Genomic DNA, 23,395 nt, shown 5'->3' on the forward strand with positions numbered 1-23,395 from the left:
CAGCCTATACACATTGTTGACTGACCGGATGCCACTGATATAAGTATTGGTGTGAAAAAATATCGTTTACGAGAAATAATGAAGCTAAAAGTTGATGCTCACATACGTCGTCATCACGCTAAAGCGCATTTTGCTAAGTTTGCAATCGGAGACTTAGTACTTGTAAAAGCTCATGAGAAATCGAGCGAGATAGACAATGAAATCTCTAAATTTAAGTTTGTGTATAATGGGCCGTATAAAGTCATTGGTATACCTCACACAAATGCTTATTGCTTAGAGTATCCAAGCTCTGGAAAACTATTAGGTATACGGAACATTGTAGACTTGAAATTGTACCAACCTAGGATTGATTAATACCACAGAAGGGTAATTTGTACAGTATGTAAATATAGAGTGTAAGATTTAAACGATTTGCTAGATTGCCATGCTTTTGCCTGACCAAGAGAACATTAAAGATGTTGGAATTAATAAGTAATTAATTTATACTAAATGATTTAAGAGAGAGTGATTATTATTCAGTTGAAAAATCCAAGCTGCTAGTTTAAGTTTTCAGCTGAGTCACAGTAGATTAAGGAATGTAAATACGATTTGGTAATTAGCTGTAAGATTTCATAAATATGTGATTTACTAGGCATTGCCGATGTACTTAGACGCTGTTTTAAGTTTCAGGCTAGTATATACGTGTGATGATGGACAGTGTTGAGTTATCCACTGTGATAGTGTTAATGGACTCCTTGAGATTACTCGGGAGTGAGTTTTTCCGAAAGAATTCAGTGAAACGGACGTTCTGGAAATGCAGTTACATAGGCGAGTGAGATCAAGCGTGCCGCACAGGCGGGTGCAACAATACTGGCGAGGCGGAGCTGCTGTCGGCTCTTGTGCCGCTGTCGGCATTCTTTGTACTTGCGGGTACGGAAGGCGTTGTTGTTTTTCTTCCCGGACAGCTGATGTGAAAGAATTCTGCTGTCAATATTTATGTTTTTGTCCATCTGCTGTATATTATTTTCTTGTTTAGCGTTAAGTGGACTCTCATGACGAGAATATTAATTATGAAAAGGTTATATAAAAGAGTATTCTATGTAATCAATTATTAATTTGCGTATTTTGATATACCTCTTTTTATGACCATGTACTCTGATTAATTTTGTAAATAGTAGTACATTTCCTGATACTGTTAAGAATTTTGATTTTTTGAATAGCTAAACCAATTTCTATGATTTCTATGAATTTTAATATGTTGTCAACCTGTTTTCTTTTGTGTAAGATGACAGAGTGGAATAAGGTTAGGAGTGTCTCCACACAATTATTATGGTCGAAAATGGGTTTATGGTTAATTAGCCTAATGCTAAATTTCTTGATGTTTTGAGCATATGCATTTCCGCTGTTTTTTTTCCTTTTTGGGCCATTTTCTGAGTCTATTTAGGTCACACGAACATCCTCAGAAAATGTTGGGCATATCCTCCTATGTCCATCTATTGCACTGCAATTTTTTTTCCTTATTTTGTTACCTCAAGATATGACATTTCTGTGTCTTTATATATTGTAATTGTTTTACTATTTGTATATATACATATTTGTGCATTTATGTCAATGTATAATTGGTTTCTTTTGTAAATGTTATTTGTATTTTACGCTGGGTCTTGCCAAGGGAAAACTGTGCTATCGAACGATTACATCGATAGGTCGTGTCTTGTGAGGAACCACAGTATGTAGGATCTTTGGTAGTGTTAACTCTGCCGCGTGGAGAAATGGCAGAGGGAGAGTCTGGCTGGGGTAGTGCTGTGGAGCAGGTGTGTGGTATGACGCTCCCGCGATTTGCCGCGCTTTCGAGGTTTGGCAGCATGTAATTGCGCTCGACTCGCTATGATAGTTACTGACACGGTGTCGCGGACGGGAAGCATTAGCTGGGCACATCAAGAACCCGTTTCGCCTGGTGACCGTGTCGAGAAGAAAGCGCGCCAACATCCAGCTTCTGCAACAGCGACGGCCGACAATGAGTGACTGTCGCCACGTCCTCGATCGACGGCTTCAAACCTTCAATCAACAAACAAGGAAAACTGGAAGCACGTAAAGTTTTAGAACTGTATGGCAGACCTCAGCTTTTCAAACTGTTCCATTTTCGTAACTATAATTACAGCAACCTAGCATGAACATTTGTTCCTCATTGTCCCAATTGCATTACCAAGCACGGTCCCTTCCTTTTCCGGAATGAACCCGAGTGTCGTTGAAATTCAAACGCCAGCATTAAAGTAATATTAATCCATTTCACTGCTATAATTTCAAAGTTCAGTTAAAGTATTCATAGCTGGCTACAATATTTAGATTACACAAGCACAAATTATGAGTCCGAGTTTTGTTACCATATTTTAGCTTACCTGTGACTACAGGTCAGCTTGGTACGTACTAAATTTTACTATTGTTAATTATTCAGAATCATTAAATTCAAGTTCAATCTCTTATTTCTAAATTGCGTAGATTCAAGCAGCTTTTGAAATGATTGTTGAGGTAGCCCAAGACTTACCTTATTTTGTTGAATTTCGTAGTGCTTCAGAAACAAAGCTCACTATTAATTTCAGTCACTAAATAAACTTCCAATTTTCTGGTTTTATTAATTATAGATCTAACAGCAGCTTATGACACAGTTAATCATTGAAGACTTCTAACGAAGCTGTACAATGCCACTAGAGACTACCAGCTAACCTGTTTCATAAGGAATCTCCTTGAAAATAGAAGATTTTTTGTTGAATTCCAGGGCAAGACAAGCAGATGGAGATCACAGAAAAACGGATTACCCCAGGGAAGTGTGCTTGCTCCAGCTTTGTTTAACATCTACACAAATGATCAACCACTACCTGAAGGTACACAGAGCTTCATCTATGCAGATGATTGTGCTATCACCGCCCAAGCCCGCTGCTTTGAAACTGTTGAAGAAAATCTGTCCAAAGCATTGAGAGAACTGTCAGCTTACTACAGGGAAAACCAGTTGAGACCAAATCCTGGAAAAACACAGACTTGCGCTTTCCATCTTAAAAACCGACAGGCAGCTAGAGCCCTCAAAATCACCTGGGAAGAAACATCACTAGAACACTGTACGTATCCCAAATACCTAGGGGTCACCCTTGTCCGTGCATTAACATACAAGAGGCACTGCCTAAATACCAAGCAAAAAGTGGCAGCCAGGAACAATATCATCAGAAAGCTAACAGGCACAACGTGGGGAGCACACGCCAACACTGTGAGAACCTCTTCCCTTGCGTTGTGTTACTCTGCCGGAGAATACTCAAGCCCAGTGTGGTTCAATTCTTGCCATGCCAAAACAGTAGATGTTGCTCTTAATGATACTTGTCGTATCATCACCGGGTGCCTCAAGCCTACTCCTCTGGATAAACTGTACAGCCTCGCGGGAATTGCACCCCCCGACATCCGCCGGGAGGTAGCAGCAAAAAACGAGAAGGAAAAATCAGAAACTTCTACAGCTCACCCCCTATATGGCTATCAGCCAGAAAACCCACGACTAAAATCCAAAAAGAGCTTCCTCAGATCTACCGAGGCTCTAGTTGGGGCACCACAGCAATGCCGAATAGAACTATGGCGTGCAAGGCTTACCAGTACTGTGGGATGGATTACACCAAGCGAAAGACTATCACCCGGCTACACAGAGAGTTGGAGTACATGGAGATCCCTCAACAGACTACGCTCGGGTGTCACGAAATGTAAGAGCAATCTGACCAAATGGGGTTTCCTATAGGAGACGCCACTCTGTGAGTGTGGAGCAACGCAGACGACCTCCCACCTGCTCCAGTGTACCCAACGTCCAGCAACATGCACAACAGAAGACCTCCTACGTGCAACGCCAAATGCAATAGAGGTCGCTAACTTCGGGGCGGCAAAAGTGAAAATAATTATCTTGTAAATGTATTTACAAACAACATGTAAATATTGTACATTATTTTATATATTGTAAATGCTTCTGACACGGATAAATAAAATAAATTAATTCTTTTGCTAAATTAAGTCAGCGTGTAGCGAAATTTGTTACTTCTGACAAACTTTCAGTTTTCACACTACACGTGTCAATCTTCCGTTGCCACGCTTCTAGTGCTAATTATATGTGCAATAACCTTTCTTTTTCCGTTACTATAGTAATTGTCCATAGGACTAGCGACCGTAATTTTCCCTAAATCTCAAATATCTAATGACCGCTAGTTAATTGATAACGTAACGGCCGCACATTTACTTTATTTATTAACTTTACCCCTTTTCAAAATCAATGTCCACCTGTTTGATTTGCATTTTTCCTTTCATTTAGATGTAACCCTTTCCTCCCTCTTTACCGACAGATTAACTTCGGTGACGATTGCTTTTCCCAAATTTCCATTAGGTACACGCGATTTAATTTTTCACTGTCATTAAGGTCGACAAGGAGGGGGAGGTTACACGCTTAAGGTCGATAAGTGAGGGGGAGGTTACATGCTGTCTATATCGTCAGTACAAAACCCAGGGGCCATCTTGGATTATAAACTATCTGCACATGAATCTGAACCTGGGTGCTATGCTGAAGGCACACACGCAATTCCAGCAGCACACTGCGACACACAACACTTCCAGAATTGCTACAGGGTGGCTCTAGGAACACTCTTCTGAGTTTAAACACGTTCTCCAGACATGAACATATTGAGCATATCTGGGATGCCTTGCAACGTGCTGTTCAGAAGAGATCTGCACCCCTTCGTACTCTTAAGGATTGACGGACAGCCCTGCAGGATTCAAGGTGTCAGTTCCCTCCAGCACTATTTCGGGCATTAGTCAAGTTCATGCCACGTCGTGTTGCGTCACTTCAGGGTGTTCGCGGGGGTCCTATACGATATTAGGCAGGTTTACCAGTTTCTGTGGCTCTTCGGTGTATGAATAAACAATAAAGCCAGCAGCCTTTGCTTTGTTTATATATAGAGTGTTATTCACCAGTTTCAAGCAAGCTGCACAAAACCCGGAATACAGAATCAATGATGATTGTTTTTAAAGAAACCAACTCAGCCTTGGCATGAGGCGAATAAAGATATCCGTAACGAAAGTCACTCAGGATGGTTCGATGGGCATTTGGTTCTTACTCATCCCAAATACTAGTCAATTTTTATCCGTTGATCTGCTTTTTCGATAAAAACAGTATTTACTTTCAGCAGGGAGAACAGCGTAATTCCTCGTGCTTGATAAGTGAAGTCGTTTTCATTTTTTGTGTATTACAGAGTTGCATAGTAATGAAATATATATACTTTTCATCTGCAAACAGTGTTTGCTTTCAGCAGGGAGAACAGCGTAATTCCTCGTGCTTGATAAGTGAAGTCTTTTCATTTTTTTGTGTATTATGGAGTTGCATAGTAATGAAATATACATACTTTTCATCCACACTTCTCAAAATAACTGTTTATTTTTAGCAGTATTGTTAGTGTTCTAAGCTTAAAGCAACACCTTTTTCAGTGAAACGTTTTATCGGTAGGTTGACTGAGTAAGTAAATTCTAGTTCAGAATTTTTCTGGAATGAGGTGAGAGGCTGTAGATATTATCGCACTCTTTTGAAACCTTTCTGTACAAGAACTTTCAACTGACTGTTTCTAACGATTTGGGAAAATTACATGTCTGACCAATTTCAATCAGTTCTTTCTCTTTCATGGTTGAAGATATGTGCTCGTCTCATTCTCCAAAACATTTTTTAACCATCATTCATAATGATGTGTAATCACAACTATCAGCTTCTCCTATATTGTACGCAATTGTCCTGATCTACTTTCGGTTGTACACAGTTGTTGTAAAACGTAAGAGTAGCTGTTCTGTGTCTCTTTCACGTGACTGTCGACTCTATAATTCGTTCTTGTAAAAATTTCTTTTAGGCTTTCATGGCGTAGCTATTGCACTCGTATTATGTAATTTTACGTTTTAATTTGAAACTAAGATTGTATATACATGTACTAACTTGGTTACATTATCGAACTTCAAGTCATTACCTTTGTCTGATACAGTTACGGTGCCTCACAATCGATATGTCGCACATGATAGATGTGAAGCGGTATGTTTACACGTTTACTTCCTTTACTGATCAGCCCTGCAATGCCGGCCCAGTATAGCTCTGCATGTCGCTTCAAAGTCTGTACGTAGCACCTACTACTTGCTGTGCTTACACCAAGCATAGTCGACCAAGTGAAGCGTTGTATTCGTCGTATTGCAAGGCACCTTTCAACGTCCTCTTGGGCGATTCACTATTTTAAATCATGACACCACAATATTCCTATCACTTTGTATCATTTCTAAAAACTGTTGTTGAATATTTTCTGGAACGCTACACATAATATATTATGTGCATCTTTTGGTGTATTTCATCTAATTCTACCTTGTTGAACTGCAGCTCACCTGAGGATGTTCGTATAGGATGAAACTGCCCACTGGTTATTAAATCCACCTAAGGTAACAGCTATGATGGTTGGGGTGGTTTTGGGGAAGGAGACCAGAAAGCGAAGTCATCGGTCTCATCGGATTAGGGAAGGACGGGGAAGGAAGTCGGCCGTGCCCTTTCAAAGGAACCATCCCTTCATTTGCCTGAAGCGATTTAGGGAAATCACGGGAAACCTAAATCAGGATGGCCGGACGAAGGATTGAACCGTCGTCCTCCCGAATGCGAGTCCAGTGTGCTAGCCACTGCGTCACAGTTATGATGATTTTCTTAAATTTCATATTAATCATCTGTGGAAGCACAAGAAGATAGAAGGTATCGCATGATCAGTATTCATGTTCACAACGGTAGACAAACAGGAAACTTACCGAACGTGTTTATATTTCAAACACAGAATAGATATACAGTAGACAGCTAATTGCACCAAGTTTCAAGTGAGGAATGGTCTTCAACTGTTCTCCATGACACACAGAAGCAACAAGGTAAGTAAATGGCACGCATTACTATAAAACATTTTTATATTTAAATGAGCAATTATTCCATTTGACAGTGATATCAGTCTTAATGAACATTCAACAAAATACAGGAAAAAAGATTGGCATCTGTTGTTAGAGCGGTAGTATCAGTGGAAAACTGCACACTATCCACACTCTTAAACAACAGCCTGATTTATCAGGTGGTGCTAGTGTTCCATCGTAGAAGAGGCCTAATGCTGGATCCACTTGTCAGCGGATGTGAACACAGTGTGTACAGACATTTCCACAGAGTTCTCCACAGCAGCTGCAGGTCTCACCACGCAGGCTCTTGTCGCCGCTCGAACCTCAAATTCATACCGCCGATTGGTGTAAGCCCTGGGAAGCTCGGATCCATCCGTAGCGGCTTGTCTTCCACAGGCAGTACGACAAATTTTGACAGCAGATGTACTATCGCCGTCTTCATTTGCATTAAGCCAAAACGCATGCCTGCAACAAAATAAAGGAGCCATCACTTCATCGGTGGTCCTAAAAATAATGTTACGTGCTTTCAGTCTTGAAATTACGAAATAATGAATTAAAAAATTCATTCCACTCAGTATCCCGCATAAAACTGTGAGACGACTAGTTTGATACATAACATAGCCTGAGTGCGGTTAGACGAGTTCCTACGCTCGTGTACTCGAATTGTGGGCTGTTTCCCAATCTTCACCTCAGAATACAGGATACACAAATAGTTAAGTACTGTAGGTCACAGAACAAAGTTAATATCATTCAAGGGTTTATGGCCGACGTGAATTCCCTCCTAAGTTTAATTGTCTGAAGCGTGATGAAGCACCTCCGATCAAGAATTAAAGAAAAAAATTAAATTCTTAAAATCTTGAAAAAAAATAGAACCCACACAACGGAATAGTCGCTGGGAGAAACACACACAAGGCAGAGAGAGAGAGAGAGAGAGAGAGAGAGAGAGAGAGGGAGAGGGAGAGAGAGAATGTGCAACAAGGTGCGCTTTCAACCTCTTGCAAACAACGAGTTACGGTATTTTGTAAGAAAAGTTCTCTGTCTGAAACTTTCGAACGAAATTTTGTAAGAAAAAAGGTAATGAAGTCCACGATTTGACAACATAGTTGCATAAGGAATGCATTTTAAGTTTTCACGCAACTCAGAACCACATCCGACAACTTTTTGCCGTAATTGAATGGCAGCGATATGGAGACCCTAAGAAAGGCTTAGCATTGAAACCCGTCAGACCTAGGAGATGTGGTGTTTAATGTTTTCATTTTGTCATTTATCTTAGTACTACAAAGGAAGTGATTTTCGCATTAAAATTTGCTATACATTTCATCACTGTGGTATCTGTGGTATTTGAAGGCTGAATATGAGTTCGATGCAGTTACAACCCCTACATACGTCATTGTCAGAAAGCCATTTACATTGAGTATTTCCATTGCTTGTAAATAATAGATTTCTGCTATCAGTCGTCCTTTTAAAATTTTATTGGCAGATCTAGATTTCAGCTAGAAGCTAGCCATTCTCAGTGGACTATCATTCAATGAATATTCAATGAACTGTGGACGAAGCCCGACCAACAGGCATTACATGCATTGATCAAAAATGATAGTGCACTGAGGATGGCAAAAATGGCTCTAAGCACTGAGGTCATCAGTCCCCTAGAACTTAGAACTACTTAAACTACTTAAACATCACACACATCCATGCCCGAGACAGGAATCGAACCTGCGGTAGCGCGTTTCTAGACTGAAACGCCTAGAACCGCTCGGCCACATCGGCCGGCGCACTGAGAATGGCTAATTTCTAGCTGAAATCTAGATCTGCCAATAAAATTTAAATCGGACGACTGATAGCTGAAATCTGTTATTTACATGTCAATATAACAGTCAGTGCGTGCAACAGCCTTCCGGATGGAAGGTAACCTGTTTTCCATTGCTGTAGGAATGCTAGAAAAAGAGTTCAGTTGGCGGTAGTATTAGTTTTCTAGCGCTGAATAATTTAGTATCACATCACGTGGTGACTGGACGCGAATTTCTGGATTTGCTGAATAATATGTAGGAGTATTGCTGAAAGCCACAAAGGTGCCAGTTAATATACATTGAAATATATTTCGTGCGAATCCTAAACACAAAACGAGTTACAGTTCTTGGAAAAAATGGAAAAACAGCGAGAAACGCACCCTTGAACATAAATGCAGTTGCTAGGCAAGCCTGCACGTTGCACTCTTGTGTCTGTCCACGAATGGTGCCTGAGAATTGTCCTCAACACGTCACAAGTGCGAATCGTGCGCAGAACAGTGCTGTCACTGAGTTACCTCGGAGCCGAGTGAATTGTAAGGAGGGCAAGTTGTTGGTGCTCGTATGTATCCAAGGCAGGCGACGTTTTTGGTGTTTCAAGAGGCACCATGTTGTAGATTTCTACCGGATACAGGGAAAGTAAAAAACATCGTCCTCTAAGTTACAACGCGGCAACGGCATTGCCGCAGTGGCTACACCGGTTCCCTTGAGACCACCGAAGTTAAGTGCTATCGGGCGTGGTCGGCACTTGGATGGGTGACCATCCAGGCCGCCATGCGCTGTAGCCATTTTTCAGGGTGCACTCAGCCTCGTGATGCCAATTGAGGAGCTACTCGACCGAATAGTTGCGGCTTCGGTCAAGAATACCATCGTAACGACCGGGAGAGCGGTGTGCTGACCCCACGCCCCTCCTATCCGCATCCTCGACTAAGGATGACACGGCGGTCGGATGGTCCCGGTAGGCTACTCATGGCCTCACGACGGAGTGCTTAAGAGTTACAACGCGGACTAAAGTATGTGTTGAATGATCTTTACAGACGGTCATTGAAAAGGACGGTGACGAAAAATAAGAGGACAGTATCTGCAAAAGTCACTGCAAAACAGAATGTCCCTCTCACGAACACTGTTAGCAGCAAAACAATGCGAAGATAGCACCAGAAGCTGGGAAACTCAAAGCCAGCTGGAGTTCCATAACAACACATCATTGACTGCAAATGCCTATAACAGGAAAACGTGGTGCCGAAACCTTACGACGTGGACTACGGAGCAATGAAAGAATGTCGCTCTTTCCAACTTCTGGCCGAGTTTACATCCCAAAAGTGAAACATGACATCGGTGACCATCTCGTGAATTTTCTTGGGGTGCATTGCTAGTCTGTGAGACTGCGTTACTGACAAGGATTACGTGACAAATGTGGCTGATCATGTCAATCCCATGGTACAATGTTTATTCCCTAGAGGTGACGCTGTGTTAAAAGACGACAGGTTCTATGTCCAAACAGCTCGTATCATCCAGGACTGGTTTTGTGAGCACGAGGATCAACTGTAGCATCTCCTCTGGTCCGACAGTCACCAGATCTGAACGTAATTGAACCTTTGGTCTACTTTGTAGAGAAGGGTGCGTGATCGCTACCCCCTCCATCATTGTTTCTTGAGCTTATCACGATTTTGCAGGAAGATTGGTATAAGATACCCGATACCCCTTGAAACCACACAGGACCTGTAATTATCAATTCCGAGAAGACGGAAAGGTCTTTCGAATGCCAACGGTTTTCCTACAGCGTATGCCACTGAATTATGTTTTTTGTGTTTCCATACTGTTGTTCACCCCTGTAATTACAGCAGAAACCTGAGGTCTTTTGTACAGCTGCACATATGACAGATCTCAGAATTACATTTTTACCACACATCTTATAGGCTGCGACACGTTACTCAATCCTTATCGAGTATTTCTGGGCACTCTAAAAAAACTGACAATAAAGAATTCCAAGATCCCTCGGAATCTTAGCAATTCCCTTCAACATGATACTTAAAGTGAACTCTTGCGGATATAGCAAAAAAAGATATTCACAACGCGTTAGCATCTGTAGGCAAAACAAACTGTTAAATATAAGAAAGGTCCTGGAATGTCTGAAGCGGCGATCGTTAATGTCACGTACACAGGGAGTCTCCAGCACGCACTACTCCATTCTGTCTTACCGAGACTTTAACGATGACACAGAAATATAATACACAAAAAATCTTATTTCATTTGCTACATCTCTAATTATTTCCTCTGCTGGCGGACGTTATTATTTCCATGTATTTTATTTTAAATAGGAGTGCACAAGCTAAGTTTAAACAGAAAGTACATCACTTCAGATGACCTTAATGCACAAGATATGTGTTTGACTGGGATCTAAAGGTCTATGACATAACTAACGCCATGGGTTGGAAAAAAGTATAGCTTATTTTGCTTGAAGTATCCATCATGAAAAGACTTTTCTCTAGATGTCTGCCTACCCACCTCAGTGGTCAGCGTGAATGACTGCAATGCGGAGGACCCATGATCGGTTCTCATTACTACAAAGGATTTTTTCTTGGTTAGAGAACTAGTATGGGGTTCACTAATTCTCGTGATGCGAAGAGGAGCTACTTGAACGAGAAGACAACATGTGGCTCCATACCGCATTCGCATGAGGCCGCATTTAAAAAGGATCTCACGTGACTGGCCGACATCCGTTAGGGCTTCAGCGCCTGGACGAGGAGCACGATTGTGTTTTATTTGCTCCAGATGAGTGTCGCACTTCTGGGATGGTTCCTGGTAGGTATCTCAGATTTATGAGGAGTACTCAAGAATCCATCAAAAAAGCGTTTTGTGAGCCAGTTCTGGCGTGTATTTACTACTTTTCCTTAAGATTCTACCTATGACTCTGTCTTGGATATGCTTTCTAACTCTTAGTTTTATGTGGTCATTCCACTCTCAGTGTCTCTGAATTGTTACTCCTACACATTTTACGGTAGTTACTGGTTCCACCAGTTCGTCAGAATTAATGTAACTGTATCATAGTGAATTTCCTTTCCAATGTATGCACAGTATGTTACATTTATTTACGTAGAACGTCAATGAGCCGTGGTAAAAATTGCTGTTTTGAAGAGCGCGCCGCAGCGCGTTGTGTGAAGCAGTCGCCCTCCATTTCTGGCGGTGGGGCCGCTGTGGCAGTCGCAGCTTTGGTGTCTCCCTCTGGTGGGAAAGGGGAAAGGTTGCCTGTTTACGTGCATTTAAGGGGCGCTATAAACTCGCCAGTCGTGCAGTCTGGGTCAGTCTCTCGTCCCCAGCTTGCTAGTCTGTCTCTCGTCCGCATTTTTTAGGCAGTTAGTGTCCTTCAGATCAACCTTTAAAGCCGACAAAATGAGAGTCTTTCCACTCCGCCAGTAAGGGAACTCAGCGAGTGGTCGCTCGGTCGGGGCTTAGTCCCTGTATCTGAGTCTGCGCGTTAGGCCGCCAGTCTGCTCGAGTTTGCTCAGGCAATGGTCATTGGCGGTAGGATCGATCGGTTGGTCGGTTGCGCACTGAGACACAAGATGATTTGTCCGTCTTGAGCGTCAGCGCATGTGAGGTCGCCAGGTGAGCCCAGTGGGCCGCGCCGTATAGCGAGGGGTAGTGACTTGGCGGTCGAGACGAGAGCAGCACGAGTCAACCCACGACATTAGTCTGGCCGGTGCGAGCTGCGACGCTTTGAGACGGGAGATCGACGCGCCTTCCTGCGTCCGTTGAAGCGGCTGGCACCGGACGGTTCGGGAGAGCGATTTGGGGGTGCTGCGCCAGGTCTTCTTGAGAAATCGAAGTTTATTAGAAGTTAAGTGATTGGTGATATGTTGTTTGACTTAGTCTTGTTAAATTCTACTTGTTTTCTTGGTGAGGTCACCGGCCGTTTTGCTTTGGGGTCGTGCCACCATTCTTCTCCGTTTGTCCACCCGCGGGAAGGTAGTTGTTCATAAATTGGGTGGTCCTTTTTCCCTTGTGGAGTAGAGGCGGGTTAGAGCAACCTGCGGTTCGGGTTGTTCGGTAATCTCCCTATCAATCTACCGTACGTTAGTAGCTGCCTCTGTTATGTTTGTCGGATCTGGTGTGTTAACGAATTTATTGCTTGGACTGTAACGGCCTAATACCTGAAATATGTTTTGATCTTTGGAAACTTTGATATTATTGCCTATAATCTTGAGAGGCGGTATCTGTGTACTGTAGAGCATCTTAACTATTGTTTGGCCAACCTTGTAGAATTTTATATAAGATTGCATTTCATGGGCTTTTTTTAAAATGATCATTTTAGTGTATAAAGTTGCAACCGTAAGACTTTTCTTAGAAGTTAAAGTCAAGTTGCACCTTCGGTGGCAAGAGTAAAGTTTTAATTGTTAGTGTTTTGTACCATTTCCATCCCTCCTACGTGGGGTGCATAGTTTGTGTGCTTATGTAAATTGTTAAAACTCTTAGTTTAAAGTTATCTGTTGTGTTCCAGATTTGCACGAGTGTAGTCTTTCAGAGGCTGTTGTGAGCGGTCGTAACTACGGCGGCAACGTTCTCTGCCCGAAGCTCATACAGTCAAAACTTGTTTCTTTCTGTCTCTGAATAAATTGTAACTTTGATATTTAGAGAGTGCTCTCTGATTATAATTTTAAATCTCTTTCTTTTAAAAAATGTTTTTAGGCACTATTAAAGTGAATAATAATCACATTTGTTAAAAGGATTTGGTTATGATTTCATCAGCAACTCCCTGGCAACTACTTCCATGCTTACGTAGTGTGATTAAATGTGTTAATGTTCTTGATCAATCGCTAGTAAATAAAATAAATTTTTGAGAATATTCTTTGAAATTAAATCACGGTTCAGTCAACTGCGACTCCCTGCGCAATTAATCATTCCCCTGTAGGCGATCCCAACGATGCTTTGACGTTGCGACATTATTATAGACAACCACATAGTCTGCATACAGCCTCTCAGAGCTCATGACCTTATCCAGTAGATCACTTACATGTGTGTTGTAAACAGTTAGCGTATTCCTGCAGTTAGCATTACACAGGTCTATTTTGTTCCGATAATAGCCACGTCTTGCATTTTATCTGCAAGGCCCTCTTGAATCTAGTTACAAATCTGGTCTGACACTCAAAAAGATCCTATTCTTTTCGCTTAACATCTGTAGAGGACTACATCAATGGCATTTCTGAAGTCAAAGAACACGGCACCCATCCGAGCGCCGGCGTCTACAGCGCTGTGGATTTCATAGATAATCATATCAAGCTGACTTTCACAAGATCTCTGCCTTAGACATCCATGTTGATGTATTGTAGGGCAGATTTTATTCTCCAAAAAACGTCACAATACATGGGCATAAAACTGGTTCCACAATTCTACAACACATTGACTTCAGGAGTATAGACCAATAACTAGGTGCATCTGTCCTACAAACCAGCTAGAAAACTGAAATGATAACACTAGGAAAATAGAAGCATATTTTAACGAATTGTAACTATGGCCACGCTCATCCTCTCTCTACACCTACACACTGAGTGAGATTCCACTGTGGTGCAACATTGATTTATACTTGTCTTCACATCAACACACTGAGTGAAGTACCGTAGTAGTGTTTCACCTGTTATTATTATTTTCAGACATAATGGCTATGTTTGTGAGCCGTGACTGTGTAGGATAATTATTTATTTCAAGTTTCTGTTACCAGTCACTTTTGTGACTGGTAGCGGAAACTTGAAATAAATAATTAACTGTTTCACCTGTCTACTCACCCACACATCAACTGAATTAGCACAGTGGGAAAATGTTGGATTCCACCACTCTCCACACTTATGCATTGAGTAATGTATCACAGTGGTGGAACACTGGATTCTGTCTGTCTCCAAAACCACACATCGAGAGAATTACTGCAATGGTTTAAGATCCGAGTCCATTACTCCGTACCAAGTTATGTATCATAGTGCTAGAACACTAGATTCCACCCGCGTAGACACCAACACACCAAGTGATGTACAGCATTGGCAGAATATTGGATTCCATTTGTACCCACCCCTATACACTGAAGTAGCACAGCGTTAGAATACTGGATACCCGCTGTCTCCGCACCAGCACACATCATGAAGTAACATAATGACAGAACCCTGGATTCCACCTTTCTACATATCTACACACCAAAAGACTTACTGCAGTGGTAGGAAAACAGATTTAACTTGTCTCCACATCCTTACACTGAGTGAGACATCAAGTGAAGGAGCACTGGATTCCACCAGTCAAAACTCTTACAGGCTAAGTGAGGTACCGCAGTGGTAAACACTGGATTCCTCCTGTCTCCAAATTTAAACACCAAATGAGGTACTGTAGAGGTATAAAACTGGATTCCACCTCCATCAACACCTGCATGCCGTGTGAGATACTCCAGTAATGGAACACTGGATTTCACCTGTCTACAAGCCTACATCCCAAGTGACGAATCGCAGATCCAGAACACTGCATTGCACCATCCTCTGCACCTACACACCAAGTGAGTTACTATGGCGGTTGAACAATGGTTTCCATCGGTCTACATGCCTACACAGCGAGGGAGCTTCCACTGTGGTGCAACACTCATTATACTTGTCTTCAAATCAATACACTGAGTGAAGTACTGAAGTAGTAGAACACTGTGTTTCACCTGTCTACTCAGCTGCACACCAACTGAATCACCACAAATGTAGTACAGCGGCATCTACCATCTACACATCTACACGACAAGTGATGTATGCAATGATGGAGCATTAAGTTCCACTTGCCACCACACTACACACTGAGTGAGCTACCAGTGTGGTATTCCAGCTGTCTTCAAACCTACATCGGTCACTGTGGCCGAGCGGCTCTAGGCACTTCAGTCCAGAACCGCGCTGCTGCTACAGTCGCAGGTTCGAATCCTGCCTCGGGCATGCATGTGTATGATGTCCTTAGGTTAGTTAGGTTTAAGTAGTTCTAAGTCTAGGGAACTGATGACCTCAGATGTTAAGTCCCATAGTACTTAGAGCCCTTTAAACCATTTCAAACCTACACACAGAGTCAGGTACTTCAGTGAAGAAACACTGGACTCCACATGACTCAATAGATGTACGGTGTGCGACATACCATAGTGCTAGAACACTGGTGTTCATATGTATCCACAGCTACAAACAGAGTGAGGTACTGCCGTGGTAAAGCACTGGACACACATTATGGAAGATTTATGGTTTCCTCGCTTAAGGTGGATGCTAGCATGGTTCTTTTGCAAAGGACGTATCATTTTCATAATTCTGTCCTTCCTTTCCCCAGTATGAACTCGTGTTACGTCTCTAGTGTCCTCACTTATTTTTTCCACTTCTAAAGCTCTTTGTGGGAATATGTTTTTAATCCCATGTAGAGGTTACGGCAGAGAAATACATGCGTTTGTAAATCTTCAACAATCGCACTTCAGGGATCAAACCTTATCACTAGAAAATCGTTGAATAAAGTGCACTGACCTAAGAGTCAAAACATCGGAACTTTAGGTGTGTTTTCTTAAAAAAAAAAAGAATGTGGTTCAAATGGCTCTGAGCACTATGGGACTTAACTACTGAGGTCATAACTCCCCTAGAACTTAGAACTACTTAAACCTAACTAACCTAAGGACATCACACACATCCATTCCCGAGGCACGATTCGAACTTGCGAACGGAGCGGTCGCGCGGTTCCAGACTGTAGCGCCTAGAACCGCGCGGCCACTCCAGCCGGCAAAAATTAATATGCTTTCATTACCTAGCGAAGTGCTGTGCATGGTTAATGCTGATACTGGAGGAGCGTATATAAATAAATACTTTCCACGGCTAGCCTCCGTGATGTGTGGCTCAATCAGAGTGGAGCAGGCCACAAGAGAGTGTGTGGTGCATCTTATCAATGGGATAACCGCGTGTTCACAACTCTCGTAGTGAATGCTCAGGTGCTCCAAAATGTAAACCCAACAGCCTTGCAAATCTAACCTGTGCACTCCTATGTTGTCAGTTACTCGCCGTCCTCCACAAAGCTTTGGAAGCTGCACTTTTACCCATGAAACCTCGATACACATTAACTACACATTTAAGCGTATATATGAGGCAGGTACTTTCTGACCGTTATCATCTCGTGTACGAAGTGTCATATTGGTCTCGCCATTATGGCTACAGATAACCTTCCCAAATGTCTTAGTGGTCCACCATGTTTACAGACTATCGACAAAAAAACTTCATTTTTCAATATGAAGACAAGAAAAATGAAATATTTTCATTCTACAGAAAAATGCATTAAATATGTGAAAGATAGAAACTTTTTCAAAAATACGATCCTATCATCAGGAGCCTACTATGGGCAAAAAAAAAAAAAGACAAAGAACAGCATGTGCATAGAAAGAAAATGGCAATATAACAACACGACCTGAGAGAGCTTTTTTATGTAGTTACTGATTTATTGTACCTCCGTATGTAAAAGCAGTGTACTATCATCCTACATGATTGAGAGTTCTTGTGATTCACACTTACCTCCAATGAACTAAGTACACTCCTGGAAATTGAAATAAGAACACCGTGAATTCATTGTCCAAGGAAGGGGAAACTTTATTGACACATTCCTGGGGTCAGATACATCACATGATCACACTGACAGAACCACAGGCACATAGACACAGGCAACAGAGCATGCACAATGTCGGCACTACTACAGTGTATATCCACCTTTCGCAGCAATGCAGGCTGCTATTCTCCCATGGAGACGATCGTAGAGATGCTGGATGTAGTCCTGTGGAACGGCTTGCCATGCCATTTCCACCTGGCGCCTCAGTTGGACCAGCGTTCGTGCTGGACGTGCAGACCGCGTGAGACGACGCTTCATCCAGTCCCAAACATGCTCAATGGGGGACAGATCCGGAGATATTGCTGGCCAGGGTAGTTGACTTACACCTTCTAGAGCACGTTGGGTCGCACGGGATACATGCGGACGTGCATTGTCCTGTTGGAACAGCAAGTTCCCTTGCCGGTCTAGGAATGGTAGAACGATGGGTTCGATGACGGTTTGGATGTACCGTGCACTATTAAGTGTCCCCTCGACGATCACCAGAGGTGTACGGCCAGTGTAGGAGATCGCTCCCCACACCATGATGCCGGGTGTTGGCCCTGTGTGCCTCGGTCGTATGCAGTCCTGATTGTGGCGCCCACCTGCACGGCGCCAAACACGCATACGACCATCATTGGCACCAAGGCAGAAGCGACTCTCATCGCTGAAGACGACACGTCTCCATTCGTCCCTCCATTCACGCCTGTCGCGACACCACTGGAGGCGGGCTGCACGATGTTGGGGCGTGAGCGGAAGACGGCCTAACGGTGTGCGGGACCGTAGCCCAGCTTCATGGAGACGGTTGCGAATGGTCCTCGCCGATACCCCAGGAGCAACAGTGTCCCTAATTTGCTGGGAAGTGGCGGTGCGGTCCCCTACGGCACTGCGTAGGATCCTACGGTCTTGGCGTGCATCCGTGCGTCGCTGCGGTCCGGTCCCAGGTCGACGGGCACTTGCACCTTCCGCCGACCACTGGCGACAACATCGATGTACTGTGGAGACCTCACGCCCCACGTGTTGAGCAATTCGGCGGTACGTCCACCCGGCCTCCCGCATGCCCACTATACGCCCTCGCTCAAAGTCCGTCAACTGCACATACGGTTCACGTCCACGCTGTCGCGGCATGCTACCAGTGTTAAAGATTGCGATGGGGCTCCGTATGCCACGGCAAACTGGCTGACACTGACGGCGGCGGTGCACAAATGCTGCGCAGCTAGCGCCATTCGATGGCCAACACCGCGGTTCCTGGTGTGTCCGCTGTGCCGTGCGTGTGATCATTTCTTGTACAGCCCTCTCGCACTGTCCGGAGCAAGTATGATGGGTCTGACACACCGGTGTCAATGTGTCCTTTTTTCCATTTCCAGGAGTGTATATTTACCTCAAATACTTCCATTTCTGAATTTATTTGAAATTCGTGAGTGGCGCCAGCTGTTGATTGTTTAATGCGGGAATTAAACATAGTGTAGACGTAAGAAATCTCATAGCAATACTTATATCTCGGTTACACTGGACGTGTAAAGATATTCATAAGAATTTTGTAACAATTAAAAAGAATCAATAAATATGAAAGTAGAAGTGACTCACCAATGCAGATGCGTGGCCCTTCGCCGAAAGGCAGAAAGCTGTAGGTATGTCTGGATGCCACCTGCTCCTCAGAGAAGTGCTCCGGGTCGAAATTATCAGGATTTCGAAAGAACTTCTTGTCATGATGGAGTCCCATGACTGGAATGATCACCTTAGTTCCTGTCTCCAACACACAGTCATATCCTGGCAGTTTATAATCCTTCGCCACCTCACGATTCAGAATTGTAGCAGCAGGGTGCAGACGAAGGGTTTCTGAAAAAAAAAAGACATATCTCATCGTAGATATCTTAGTGATTATTCTACAGTGGCACTACGCGTAAGGTCGTAAATCTAATGGACAGCAGTCTGGTATAGCTGGTAAAAGGGTGGGATGCTATGAGTGACAAAGTGACGGAATTATTTTTCTGAGGTTTCAAAATGAGGCAATATCCACCATCATCATACAGATTTCCATAGCCACATCACAAGCCGATGACGAGAAAATAGAGGGAATATATGTAGAACTAGAGAAATTGATAAAATGCGCGGAAAGGGTGAGATTTTGATAGTCCTAGGTAGTTCGACCGTTATTACATGGAGGGGAATGGGAGGGAAGACGGCTGGCAAATAGGAGAATCATCAGCAGCACTGGTGGCATTTGACATTCAAACGAAATTCATTGTGCTTGTAAGAGGAAATACGACCACCTGTGTCAGTGGTTCTCAACGTGGTCCCCAAAGGACACTAGTGGACATTTCAGCTCCCATGTTGGACGGTAGGTGGTAGGAATTTCAAAAATATTTTCATTAGATTTTCATAAAATTTTGACGTCAAGTTTTTGGTAACTAATTATTATTACATCCTTTCACTTGTTGTAACTCTGCTCTACAACTTTTTTGAATTAAAACCACTTTCCTACGTTATAAATAACCACTGTTGTGGAATCGGTGGACGGTTAGAGAATTTTACTACTAACATAATTACAAAAGTGGGCGATTGGTAAAAAATGTTGACTACGCCTGATCTGTAGAAACAATTTTGGAGACAAGCTGAACATCCCCGTTAAAGTGTTTGCAGACGATGTTGTCATTTATCTACAGTATAGTCATCACAAGATCAAAACTAAATGAAAGATGATATAGATATATATCTGTATGGAGCGCAAAGTGGCAGAAGCAAACGTGTGTCTTCAACCACATGCATACAAAAGCAAATTCGTGAAATTTCGTTATACATTAAATCAAACAAATTTAATGGCTTCCAATTCAACTACATACTTCGAAATTACAATTACGAACAACGTAAGTTGCGAAGGTGACATAGATAATGCTGTGGGCAAAGAATCCAAAGACTGTGTTTAACTGGCAGAACACTTAGGGGATGCAACAGGTCTGTTAAAGAGTCTGCGTGCACTGCACTTGTCCATCCTCTGCTACAATATTGTTGTGCAGCGTGGCACTCTTACCAGACAGGATTTACGGAGAACATCGAAAAAGTCCAAAGAAATGCGTCGGGTTTTGTATTATCGCGAAACAGGGGGAGAGCATCACGGATATGGTAAACGATTTCGGGTGTCGATAAGCAAAAGAGAAGAGTGTTTCGTTGCAGCGAGACCTTTCCACGAAATTTCAATCAGCAGCTTTCTCCTCTGAATGTGAAAATTTTGTATCATCTCCAGCCTGCCTGGGGGAAATTATCGTCGTAATCAAGTAAGAGAAACCAGAGCTCGCACAGAAAGTTTTAAGAGTCCGTTTTTCCCACGCGCCGTTAGAGAGTGGAACGGTAGAGAAAACACCATGGCAGTGATTCGAAGCGCACTTTCCCATATATGTAAGCTCGAATTGCAGTGTAATCATGCAAACAGAGGTATAGTCTTGCTTGTAACATCTGTACACACACTTTTATAAAGGTATGCATGTGACAGGGGTTTTATTGGTGATAAAAAAATAGGAATAGTGATCATTCGTATAACCAACAGGACGTTCGTCTTAGTGTCACTATCCTACAGTACAAGGTGGTCTATGGTGAACGTGATGGGAAGTTCATGTGCATTTCCTCGGGAAACGTCACAAAGAGTTTTTTTTTACTATATTTTCTCCGTCACCAGCCGACCAAATCCCAGCCGAGGATTCGAAGACGGTTACGCAGAGAAAATAGCTGAAATTTTAAAAACATTCCTAAGATCCCGATTTCAAGAAAATTTTGTAAAATATGTTTATCCGTTTCCAAGATACTAATGTTCAGATTTACTCTTCTTCTACACGAAAAATACGGTGTGATGCGAAATCTAAATAATAAATAACCATAGGAAATTGCTGAAAAGTTAACGGCGTGTTCTCTATGTATCTATCTAGAAGAGTCATCTCCCCGCTTTCAGACCTCTTTATGTGTTGTCGAGAAACCCCCGAAAACTTATATTTTTGGTGCCAAAAACGCTGCCGTGGATTCCGAGACGGCTATGCACACCAAAGCGCTCTAATTTTTACAACGGATTCTTAAGATCATGGTCCTGAACAGCCTTGAAAATTTTCTTCATGTCTTTATCCGTTTCCGAGGTACAGAGGTTCAAAATTACCCTACTTGCACATGTCGAACACGCATCTAAAATCGGTTGTGAGAAGAAAACGTGGCTTACAAAGTAACGTAGCACTAATAAATATGCTGCAAAGTGTCTCCTTTATCATCTGGAAACCCTATGTTGTACTACAGACGTACCTGTAAAATATTTTGCATGTAAAATCCGACTGAGGTATAAAATAAGTTTTGTATTATTTCAACTTCACATAAGTAGACTGTCTAAATTTTACTGACCAGTACATTTCGTTTCTTATGACTAACATGCTCGTGCTGCAGCAGGGCAAAGAAGGGAACCAGCTGAAAAATGCTCCTACTGGAGCACATAGTAATTTGAATATGTTCCTGTTTATTTCAAAGACTGACTTAAATGTGGGATACCAGCTGCCTCGTTCTACCTTCCTCAGCACCTTTAAAAAAAATTTCCAAACTGTTTGGCATGCAAACTTACTCGCATTTTCTAATGCTGAGAGAAAAGAAGACAGTGGTAATGGTAAAGAGACGGAAAAGTAATAAATACTGTAAGTATTAGTAGACAGTATTTGTGTTATAGAAAGAGCGAAGGCGACTATTGCATTATCAGAGAGAGAGAGAGAGAGAGAGAGAGAGAGAGAGAGAGAGAGAGAGAGAAAGGGACACAGTGACAGTGACGGAACAATTCTAGGAAAAGAGTAAGGGAGAAAGTGGCTGAGGGAAGGAATGAAGAGAAAGAGGAAGATGAATTGGGTGGGAGCAAGTGATTAAGAGAGAGAATATATGACACTGACAACGAGGAACAGAGAGATAATGACGGTGAGAAGAGACAGTAACAATAGGAAGGAAGGAATGAGATAGCAGGAGTAAGAGAGAGCAAGAGGGAGACAGTGGCAGAGAGAGGAACCTTCAGTAGTAAGACAGAAGAAGAAGTGGCTGTAATTTTGATACAGGAGAAACAAAGAGATATTGACAATGAGTTGGGACGAATAAGTGAGTGAGAAAGAGCAACTGTGAGTGGATGGGTAACAGAGACAACAGTGACGGACTAGTAGGTGTGAGTTAATTAGAGGTAGGAGAGCTTCTGGTAGTTTGAGGTGAGTTGAACATTAAAAAAGCATGAATATGTTCGTATGCCAAAATTTTTGGAAAGTTTTTAAAGGTGCTTAGGAAGATAGAATAAGACTGTCGGAAGCTCACTTTTCAGTCCGTCTTTTAAACAAACAGGAACATACTTGCATTTTTGTGCTCCATTAGAAGCATTTTTCTGCTTGTTATTTTCTGATCATTTATGTGCAAAACCAGAGTAAAGGGATTCATAAATCCGACAATTTTATTTTCTATACCAAAATAAACAACTCTATTCCTAAAAATATGCAATAAGTGTTCCTTGCTCATGGATAATTAATAGCAAGTTAGATTAAAGTTACATAAAATATCTTCTTGGAATTATAATAATGTGATTAACATATTTTGGCAAGCTCTTCACGTGCTCTTAGAGTAAACCTTATTATACTCTGTGGTTGATAGCATGAGGGTAGAAGGTGTTTTGTGGAAAAGCAACTGCAAACATACAGTTCTGAATGAATCAACAAATAAAAAGGGCATATCTAAGACCCTTCTCTAGGTTCTATTTGTGTTTATTTATTTGTGTGTGTGCGTTTGTATGTATGTGTGTGTGTGTGTGTGTGTGTGTGTGTGTGTGTGTGTGTGTGTGTGTGTGTGTGTTATGCACATGTGTGTATGGTATGTGTGTTTACATACGTGTGTGTGTGTGTGTGTGTGTGTGTATTTGTATAGAGAGTACAAAATCGCTTAGTGATAAAGGTATACCGGAAGCTATCTTAGACTTGTAGGTACAAAAATGCGGCTTGTAAGGGTAGCTTACGATGATGTTTCAAGTAGGGATTAGTGAACTGTGGTCTTCTTCATTTCTGAGAATATTTGAGCTTTAC

At 42.3% G+C, this 23,395-nt stretch overlaps 1 protein-coding gene across 1 annotated transcript in view; it reads right to left on the reverse strand.

Moving 5' to 3' along the window:
* Positions 1-6,942: 6,942 nt before the first annotated feature.
* Positions 6,943-23,395, reverse strand: part of LOC126271908 (cytochrome P450 6k1-like) — a 36,698-nt gene continuing 20,245 nt past the window's right edge. Inside the window, exons 4-5 of the mRNA XM_049974298.1 lie at positions 18,915-19,166; positions 6,943-7,404 (exon numbers count right to left, since the gene is read on the reverse strand). Of these exons, the coding sequence (XP_049830255.1) occupies positions 7,232-7,404; positions 18,915-19,166 (425 nt within the window). The 3' untranslated portion in view covers positions 6,943-7,231. The remainder of the gene's footprint in view (positions 7,405-18,914; positions 19,167-23,395) is intronic.

Source organism: Schistocerca gregaria, chromosome 5 (genome assembly GCF_023897955.1).
Source record: "Schistocerca gregaria isolate iqSchGreg1 chromosome 5, iqSchGreg1.2, whole genome shotgun sequence".
Classification (NCBI taxonomy): domain Eukaryota; kingdom Metazoa; phylum Arthropoda; class Insecta; order Orthoptera; family Acrididae; genus Schistocerca; species Schistocerca gregaria.